Below are 10626 nucleotides of genomic sequence, written 5' to 3'. Positions count from 1 at the left end.
TGCCAGATGTGGACAAAATCGAGTGATTATGTCAGTATAGCTAATAGAATATTAATAATAATTACTATTATTATTACTACTACTAAATAAAAAGAGATTAAGAAATATTAATATTGGACTAAGGCTGCACAATTTGGCCAACATGTTGTGATTATATTAATATGGCTATAAATAATAACAATAATAATTATTATTATTACTACACCTAAATAAAAATATTAGAATTACTAAATAAAATCAAAACAAGAAATATTAATATTGAAGAAAGTTTTAAATTTTGGGCCAAAAATGTTGTAAAAATATTAATATGGCTATTAATAATAATAATAATTATTATTATTATTACTACACCTAAATAAAAATATTAGAATCACTAAATAAAAACAAAACAAGAAATATTATTGGACTAGGGCTGCACAATTTGGACAACATTTTGTGATTATATTAATATGGCAAATTATTATTATTATTATTAAATAAAAAATATAAAAATGACTAAAGCACTAAACAAAATACATATCACTGTTGTAATATTTCACTGTAAAATAAAATTAATGTTTAAGAAAAATAACAATAATTTTATTTTAAATTGTTAGTGTAAAATTACAATACTAATATTGATGCCTGTCATACTTTTTTAATTTTCAGAGTTAAACCAACACATTTTTATTTGATGGAAAACCGCAGGTATCCCCTGAGCATATAAATGAACACAGTGCTGCGCTTCACTCTGAAACACGTCTTATTTCGATTAATCGTGCAGCTGTAGTACTATATACACTATTTTTGCACATGCAACCACAAACATATTGCACCGATAGAAATGCATTACACAAAAACTGCGCACATTATCATTATATTGTATATGTTGTTTAATTCACTAAACAAAAACTCAATTTCAAAATGTATGATAATGCACTCACATTCGGAAATGCTTAATACTTAATGGCATCAATGAAAGTGAGCAGTGGGTGTGGAATCGATGCAGTGAGTTGAAAGCGATCTGTTCTCTGTCAGAGATGGTATGGGGTCTTTCAGGGCTTTACCCTTCTTAAAAGGTTTCAGGATTTCGGCCAGATGGGGTCACAGCTGCGCTCATATTGTTATTATCAACATCTGTCATTTCTATAGGGAAATATGATTGTCAAATATTTTCTAACACTACATGCATTAGAAAAATCATGAAGACTGTGAAGGACGAGCACCGAGACAGCAGAACATCAATAGCATGATCTAAAAAAAGATGCAGCAGTGGCTATAAATAGACGTGTTAATGTGGAGAGCATACCCTGCTTTTGTTGTCTCGAACACAGGCATATATCCAAATGTGTCTTCTAAAATAGTAATGGTAAAACAACCTGAAAAATGAATGCTAATAATTTATTTTCAGAGAATATCTAAAGGTACAAAAAATTATTTTTTGTCGAAAAGGCATTCAATACATTTTTCGCCAGCAATGCTGCAAAGATGTTTACCATAGTAAGAGCCACAGGTGTACAGTATGTACAGTACTGCAAATGCAAAAGGCAACATCAGAACTGAATGCATCACTAGATATATCTCTAGGGGAGGCTAGTGGTTGCCGTGGTAACCGTCACAAATGGCGACTGACGTCAGGCAAGAAGGGAATCCAGAGAAATGCACATCATTCACACGAATTTATAGATTCAGCAGTTTGATAGAGAAACTATAGTGAACATAGAATAAATGAGCTTTAAGTTAAACTTAATACATACGTATATAAGAACTGTATGTGAGAGTGAAAAAGCAATGCATGCACACAAAACAAGATAAGCAGTACAATCAAGCCAGTTAAACACTGACAATGGTCTCTAAGGTCTCTAAATAATCAACATGATCAACCTTTGCTGTTAAACCTGTCGCACACAATCTACTCCGTGCCTTTTATCGAGAGATTTTTTTAAAATCTCTTTTAGTTTAACTGCAGTAATATCTCCAGATGAACTCTTACTGGACTGAAGCAGCTCAGCTTTACTTGATTCTCCATCAATCATGTTTTAGAGTCTCAAATCTGATCCTCAGGATCTTTTGAGGAGCGTTTGTTTCCAGAAGCTTTACTTTCACTGTTCCTCAGCGGAGGAATGATCTTCACAAGCCTCCAGAACATCTCACATCTTCTGAGGAGCCTTTATTTCTTCAGCTCTCCATCTCTGCGTTATATGTTTGGAGCATTTCAGTCTCGTCTCACTGAGACACATTACTGGAGATATAGAGACACGACTGATATTTAGAGCATTTTATGTCAGTATCTGCTCTACTGTTAGAAAGATCTCATTTATTTACATCACAAGCGGCAGAATTTCATAACTTTTGTGCATATAAATATCATGCACCAAAGTGAATATTTTTGCTCAGTTTGAGTCTCTTAATAAAACTGAGCTGTTGTTCCTCCATATTTGCCCTATATACTACGTGTGCTGCGTTAAGCTAACTGAGTCTTGTTACATGCACATTACTCTTTTGTTAGTTTGGATTGCTTCTATTGTCCTCATTTGTAAGTCGCTTTGGATAAAAACATCTGCTAAATGACTAAATGTAAATGTAATGTAATAAATCCTGATGTATCAAATATGATGTTCAAAAAAAAAATAGATTTAGATTTTGTCTAAATTCTGTTTCAGGCTTTACAGGGTTTAAATGCTAATATTACTCATCATATCAGCATTTACTGCTGTTGTTCTGACGTTGCACTGCGATCTGAGCGTACTGGACATCAGCTTCCTTTTCACAAGTTGCAGATCGTTGGGCGTTTGTAAATTTGCTGAAATGAACACAAGAGTACTGAACTTCCTCCTCCTGGTGAACTGACTTTACTTTCTCCTCCAGGTCAAAGGTCACAGGCGGTGTTGATTCATTTTCGTACACATTTTCATTCTGAAGAAAAGACAAGTCAAAAGTTAATAAGTTAAGAAGCTGGTTTTACACGTCAGTCTATTAAAAACCCGGTCAGTTTAGGTTTACCTGTTTGCTTTGCTCTTTTACTTCAGGTCTTTTGAGGTTTTGTTGTTTTGTCCTTCTGTTAAGAAGAAAACATAAACATGACATCTGCGCAGTTATGAAGGTATGGTAACGTTTGGCAAAAAGGCCCTGGCCTATATCAATAGTGCAGCGATGCATGAAGCACAGCTCACACAGAAGTCAAACATTTTTCTGTTGGTCAACGTTGTTCATTTGTGTGACAAACTGAACCCAATACGAAAAATTGCCAATCGCGTGGATTCACATGACCGCGAAAAATCGCAAACAGCAATAAACATGACTGCAGTTGAGATGGACACGAAGAGATGTAAAGAAGAACCAGATCACAGACTCACATCATCCACAGAGCAGCACAAACCAGCAGAAGAACGACAGGAATCAGGAGCGACGACAGCGTTATGATTCCAGCGCTCTCATACGCCACATCTGGAGACATAAAAAATATTAATATTAATATAAATTCACAATTGTGAGTTATAAAATCAGAATCGGATCGCAATTCTAAGAAATAAACTCAAACTCGCAATTTTTAAAATGCGTTGCACAAATTCGAACATCTGGGTTGTGCTGTTCTGTTGTAAATAAATCTTAACCAATGATTCCTAATTACATCTACTTCCGGAAGGCCAAATAAAGTGCTTTTGCTTTCGCACTGAAACACACAGCGTCTCCCTGACTTGCTGCATCAACACTAACTGCGGTTACTGAAACCACACCTTCTTTCTTTGCGTGCACATTTGGCCGGCGTTATGCAAATCTTCCCACATAGTGATGTAGACACGTGGGGGCGTGTTAGAACGAGCCGTTTTAGGTAGGTGTGGTTGACTCTGAACTTTTATAAAGAATATGTCTTTGGATTTGAGACTTTAGTCTTTGCAACTTTACAGATCTTCTTTATGCACCAAGAGCTTGTAACACTCCAAAGAGAAAGGAACAATTTAAATCGCATCATATGACCCCTTTAAAACAGAATTGCGTGATTCAAATTCGCAATTGTAAGAAAATAGTATTTTTCCCTCAGAATTAGACTTTATAACTCAAAATTGCGAGTTTATATCTCATAATTCTGAGGATGAAAAAAGTCTGAATTGTGAGATATGAACACAATTCTAAGCAATAAACTCGCAATTTTGAGTTATAAAATCAGAATTGCGTGACATAAATTAGCAATTGTAAGAAAACAGTCTTTTTTCACCCTCGGAGTTGGACTTTATAAAGAAAAAAAATTCTTTATGTGAAAAAAATTCAGAATTGTGGGATATAAAATAATAAAATAAACTCAAACTCACAATTTTGTGTTAAAACAGAATTGCGTGATACAAATTTACAATAGTAAGAAAATAGTATATTTCCCTCAGAATTAGACTTTATAACTTACAATTGCGAGTTTATCTTATAATTCTGTGGAGGAAAAAAGTCTGAATTGTGAGATATGAACACAATTCTAAGCAATAAACTCGCAATTGTGAGTTATAAAATCTGAATTGCGTGACATAATTAACAATTGTAATTGTCTTTTTCACCAAAAATTGTTTATGAAAAAAAGTCAGAATTTTGTGATATAAAATCTCAATTCTAAGAAATAAATTGTGTGATTTAAACTTGCAATTGTGAGAAATAAAGTCACAATTGTGAGATAATATTTTTTATGCTCATGCACATAAACATTTAACGACAAACGCTACACACAAGATAAATGTTACATTATCCACTCATAGGCTAATTTAAAATGTGTGACTCCAGAAAATATGCAGTTTGATTCAATTCTATTTAAACCGTTTTATGAAATAATTTCCTCATTCTTAGGTTTTTAATTTTTTTTATTAAATCCTGTTCAATTAAAAAGAAAAATCTGACTATTCCTTCATATGCCAGGCTTTACAGGGTTTAAATGCTATAACATTACAGATCTGTTAAAGACCACTTGATCTGGAAAGCATCTGCTGTGAACAAACATCTGACAGACGTCTTTAAGATGTTAGTTTGACATGCATTCTAAATCAAAAACATCTTAAAGACATCTAATAAACGTCTATTTGATATCTGACAGATGTATTGCAAAAAAATACATATTGCAGATTTAAATGCAGATGTTGAATAGACATCTCTGTGATGCACGTGTGCTATCGGTAGGGTTCACAATGACACAGATCAAGCGTTTTTCTCATGTTTTACTCACAGGTGACATCGAGGATCGTCTCGGCCGACAGGAAGGTTTCAAAGTGTTCCAGTGCACACGAGTATTTGCCTGAATCCTCACGGCTCACCGCAGAAACATGCAGCTGATCACCGGAATTATAGAGATCCAAACGAAGCCCGTTCTTGAACCAGATAAAGGTTTGTTTTGGAGGACAGCTGGTCTTACAGGTCAGTGTGATGTTCTGACCTTCAGTCACACGATCAGAGCCCACAGACACCTGAAGATCTAATACAACACACACATCTGTCTCTATATGTCAGATTTATCTCTCTCTGAAAATGAATCGGGGTAGAGTAATATTTACCTGTGACATGCACAGTGAAGTCTGATCGACTATTCGAGGTAAAGATGATGTCTCCTTCTCTGTAACTGAAGCTCATGTAATATGTGCCAGCGTCTGTCTCTTTTAGACCATGAATTAGTAGGTAACACCTGTGAAACTCTTTAATATGTCTGTATCGGGAGTCCTTGCTGGGATCTGCTAGAGTTTCAGTATTATTTATTCTGTGTTTCCATGACTGAAATATCCTTCCAGGATATAAACAATTGGACCCCAGAGCCACAGTTGATCCTGCAGGAGCACAAACTGATCCAGAGAGAAAAATCACAATATCGTTCTGACCAAATACACCTGAAACACAAATCAGAAAATGTGTCAAAAAAGGGGAACATTCACAATTTACCTAAAGAAAATGAATTTAAATGAAATTACATTTAGCGCTTAGTCAAAGTAGTTTTGTGGCACTGGAGGTGTTACAAAGAACACAATAAAGACTAACACATGATTGAGTCCTACCTTTCAGATACAGCAGAAATAACACCGTGAGCGAAAATGTGAGATTCATGGCAGAGTTATGAATTAATAAATGTTTGATTTAAATAAAGTCTCCTTACGAAGACTGAAGATTCAATACAAAGACGTCTAAAAGCAGAACGATTATACACAATGCAGGAAAACACCCCAAAATGAGGAACAAGCTGTGACGTATTTCTCTATTCTACAAATGAAAGCAATTCTAATAAAAATGCTCATGCACATAAACATTTAACGACAAATGCTACACACAAGATAAATGTTACATTATCCACTCATAGGCTAATTTAAAATGTGTGACTCCAGAAAATATGCAGTTTGATTCAATTCTATTTAAACCGTTTTATGAAATAATTTCCTCATTCTTAGGAACTTAAATGAGTTCCTAAGAATGACTTTATTTATAGCACGCTCGATCTGTCGCAATCTCCTGTTCCGTCTCGATTTGTGTGCCATGTGTTATGTTCTGTAAGTCGTGTGTTTACTGTACTTTTATGTCAGTATAGGTTTTGAATTGATGTAATAAAATATAATTGTTCAGGCCCTACAGGTTTTGAAACATTAGCTGCCCCACATTTCTTGAGATAGCAGTGTTCAGGTAAAATGGGCCGGCTGATCAGCAAAAATGGGCCAGTCAAGACATTTCTGATAAAACACATTTAATTATATTTAATTTTATAATGTAACAGTGTAGCATTGCTGTTAAATTACATTAGAACATCAATTTGAATTACATTAAAACGTCAATTTCAATAAATTTCATCAATGAAACAAATTTCATTAAAAATGTAACAATAACAATAACAAGTAGTGTTATGGCAACAGTTTAAAATGAACAGCCAATGACTGTAAAGAATTTCGAAGAGAAGAGGTAAGACACTCAAACCTTTCAATCAATGTCATCAATAAAACATACATTTCATAAAAAATGTAACAATAACCTGAACAACTAGTGTGTGTGTGTGCGTGAATGTGTGTGTGTGTGTGTGTGTGTGTGAATGTGTGTGTGTGTGTGTGTGTGTGTGTGTGTGTGTGTGAGTGTGTGTGTGAGTGTGTGTGAGTGCAATCTGAAGATTTTTCAAAAACAGTCTTGACAGATAAAGTCAAAAATGCCATTCTCTTCACCCCATACTCTTCAACACACATACACATCCTCACTAACATGCACACACACACATAGTCCAGCACACATAAACACACATCACATACAAACAAATATAAATTTTACCTTCTAAATGTGAAAAAGGTATGTCACAAATTCAATAATACAATATATTAATAATATAAATCATTTTTAATAAGAGAAACCACCAACATTTCTGCTTAAACTCAATTCAGAAGGTGGCCCATTTTAACTGAAATTAATGGCTCATTTTATCTTAACACATTCAGGTAAATTGGGCCAGTGACTAAAAATGCTTTTTTTATATATAAAAATCTGGATTATTTAGCAAAATCAGCATTTTATCTCACAGAGGCCATCAAGGTTATGAATCATTATTTCTAAATGTGCATTTGTTTTTTATTGATTTATCAACCTTATTGAGAAGCACGATTGGATATGTCAGGCCACTCAGCTTGCTTTTTTCTGGCCTGGTCTTAAAATGAGGCATTGCCCCTCTCCCTTAGCAACCTCAGACCAATAAAATCATTTGCTAAATATCAAGTACTGTTATGGCAACAGTTTGAAATTCTTTGCAGTCACTGGCTGTTAACTTTTAAAGAGATAAGACACTCAAACCTTAAATGGCCCATTTTACCTGATGGCCCAGTTTGCCTGATATCACCCTATAAAACAGCCCAGAATCCCTGAACACTAAGCAGATCTCACAGTGTTAGTGTTAGCCTCACACTTGTTATGCAGACTTCAAGTCACAGAGAGATGAAAAATCACAGCACTGTTTCACAGAGAACATTTTAATCTCACACTGGCCTCTGCTGGACCAGAAGAGAATCTCGAGAGTCTCCCAAAAGTTCACATTAGAGACAAAAATATATGATTTATTTATTGCTTGCTTGTTTGTTTGTTAAATGTGTTATCATGCGAGAAAAGTCACTTCACTTGCATTTTAGTTATTCAATTAAAAACATTTAATTGTTTTTATGTCTCCTCCAACATGCAATATTGTTTTTATTTTTCATATTTCATGTAAATAAATACATTTAACAATCTCACACTGGCCTCTGCTGGACCAGAAGAGAATCTCGAGAGTCTCCCAAAAGTTCACATTAGAGACAAAAATATATGATTTATTTATTGCTTGCTTGTTTGTTTGTTAAATGTGTTATCCGCTAGAACGAAACAGATTTATAGAACAAGATACTGACTGTTTTTCATTACGAGAAAAGTCACTTCACTTGCATTTTAGTTATTCAATTAAAAACATTTAATTGTTTTTATGTCTCCTCCAACATGCAATATTGTTTTTATTTTTCATATTTCATGTAAATAAATACATTTAATATATTAAATAAATTATAAATGTTTTATATGAATTTGCAACCTTATGTGTTTTTATTCTGACATTATTTCCTGAATTTCTAACATAATTTAATTATTTATTTAATTATGTAATAATTATTTATAATATAGATTTAAAATTATGAATGAATTGATTCGTTCATTTGTTTGTCAAATAAATTAATAAAAAACTATACATATTCTATCAATTTAACTTAATTTATATGAATTTCCAATTTTATGTGTGTATTTATTCTGATACTATTTCCTGAATTTATTTATTCATTAATTCATTAATTAATTTATTCATTTACTTACGTATTGTTGCATGTTTGGTCAAATAAACTAAATATATACAATAATTCTTAAATCTTTTATATGAATTTGCAACTTTGTGTGTTTTTATTCTGACATTATTTCCTGAATTTATTGATCGATTCATTCATTCATTCGTTTGTTTGTTTCATGTAAATAAATACATTTAATATATTAAATAAATTATAAATGTTTTATATGAATTTGCAACCTTATGTGTTTTTATTCTGACATTATTTCCTGAATTTCTAACATAATTTAATTATTTATTTAATTATGTAATAATTATTTATAATATAGATTTAAAATGATGAATTAATTTATTCGTTCATTTGTTTGTCAAATAAATGAATAAAAAATATATTCTATCAATTTAAAATAATTTATATGAATTTCCAATTTTATGTGTGTATTTATTCTGATATTATTTCCTGAATTTATTTATTAATTAATTAATTTATTTATTTATTCATTTACTTACATATTGTTGCGTGTTTGGTCAAATAAACTAAATATATACAATAATTAAAAAAAATATTTTATATGAATTTGCAACTTTGTGTGTTTTTATTCTGACACTATTTCCTGAATTGATTGATTGATTGATTCATTTGTTTGTTTGGTCAGTATTCAATAAATGTAAAATATTTTATATAAATTTTCAACTTTATATATGTGTATCTATTCTGATATTATTCCCTGAAATAATTAATTAATTAATTCATTCATTTACTTACTTATTGTTGCATGTTTGGTCAAATAAACTAAATACATACAATAATTCTTAAATCTTTTATATGAATTTGCAACTTTGTGTGTTTTTATTCTGACATTATTTCCTGAATTTATTGATCGATTGATTCGTTTGTTTGTTTGGTCAGTATTCAATAAATGTAAAATATTTTATATAAATTTTCAACTTTATATACAGATATGTGTATCTATTCTGATATTATTCCCTGAATTTATTTCCTACATCTATTTCCATAATTAAACAACACAATAAGGGCCTTGATAATGAAGCGGCCAGCAGGTGGCGCTGCTCTTCTGATCTCAATGGAGTTTGCTGAAGCTCAGAAAGACTGGATCATACTTCTCTCCATTCATGTCGTTTCTGTTCTCGCTGGAGACGTGTTTGAAGACGAGATGACACAGAAGGAGAGAGAGTGTGTGTGATGGAGACTGTGAGCAGAGTGGATGGTGCAGTAGAGTCAGGAGAGCTTGCAGGTGATGGAGGTGATGGAGGTGATGCAGGTGTGGGGTCTGTGGAGCTGTGTCTGACCGGAGGCTCTCCGTGGGGCTTCACTCTCAGAGGAGGACTGGAGCATCAGGAGCCGCTGCACATCACTAAGGTATTCATTCATTCATTCATCATCACACACTTTCATCAAACACTGATCATATTCCTTCCTTGTTTTATGTTTCAAGAGTTTAGACGTCAAAGGTCCCCAAATATGAGCAGACCCCCATCCTGACATTTAAAAGGCAGCTGTATATTTCCAGTTAATGCTGTGAAAAATTAACACTGATTTGGAAAATATTTAGATCTTATATATGAATATGTAGTGGTTACATTATTCAGTATAGTACTGTACTCTTTTAATTCATTACATTTATGTGATGCAGGTGTGGGGTCTGTGGAGCTGTGTCTGACCGGAGGCTCTCCGTGGGGCTTCACTCTCAGAGGAGGACTGGAGCATCAGGAGCCGCTGCACATCACTAAGGTATTCATTCATTCATTCATCATCACACACTTTCATCAAACACTGATCATATTCCTCCCTTGTTTTATGTTTCAAGAGTTTAGACGTCAAAGGTCCCCAAATATGAGCAGAC

At 33.2% G+C, this 10626-nt stretch overlaps 2 protein-coding genes across 2 annotated transcripts in view; one reads left to right on the top strand and one right to left on the bottom strand.

Moving 5' to 3' along the window:
* Nucleotides 1-2653: 2653 nt before the first annotated feature.
* LOC107552395 (uncharacterized) lies at nucleotides 2654-6045 on the bottom strand. The gene is made up of 6 exons (XM_016234264.1): nucleotides 5997-6045; nucleotides 5505-5831; nucleotides 5180-5425; nucleotides 3336-3426; nucleotides 2983-3037; nucleotides 2654-2895 (listed from the first exon to the last, which is right to left on the bottom strand). The coding sequence occupies exons 1-6, from the start codon at nucleotides 6043-6045 to the stop codon at nucleotides 2680-2682; spliced, it is 984 nt and encodes a 327-aa protein (XP_016089750.1). The 3' UTR covers nucleotides 2654-2679.
* Nucleotides 6046-9965: 3920 nt separating this feature from the next.
* LOC107552394 (protein Shroom2-like) overlaps nucleotides 9966-10626 on the top strand; it is a 31180-nt gene continuing 30519 nt past the window's right edge. The window contains exons 1-3 of the mRNA XM_016234263.1: nucleotides 9966-10142; nucleotides 10219-10234; nucleotides 10417-10514. Coding sequence (XP_016089749.1) covers nucleotides 9966-10142; nucleotides 10219-10234; nucleotides 10417-10514 — 291 coding nt within the window. The remainder of the gene's footprint in view (nucleotides 10143-10218; nucleotides 10235-10416; nucleotides 10515-10626) is intronic.

This window comes from Sinocyclocheilus grahami, unplaced genomic scaffold (genome assembly GCF_001515645.1).
Source record: "Sinocyclocheilus grahami isolate Dianchi unplaced genomic scaffold, SAMN03320097.WGS_v1.1 scaffold449.1, whole genome shotgun sequence".
NCBI classification, from domain to species: domain Eukaryota; kingdom Metazoa; phylum Chordata; class Actinopteri; order Cypriniformes; family Cyprinidae; genus Sinocyclocheilus; species Sinocyclocheilus grahami.
This window is presented reverse-complemented; position numbering and strand designations above follow the sequence as displayed.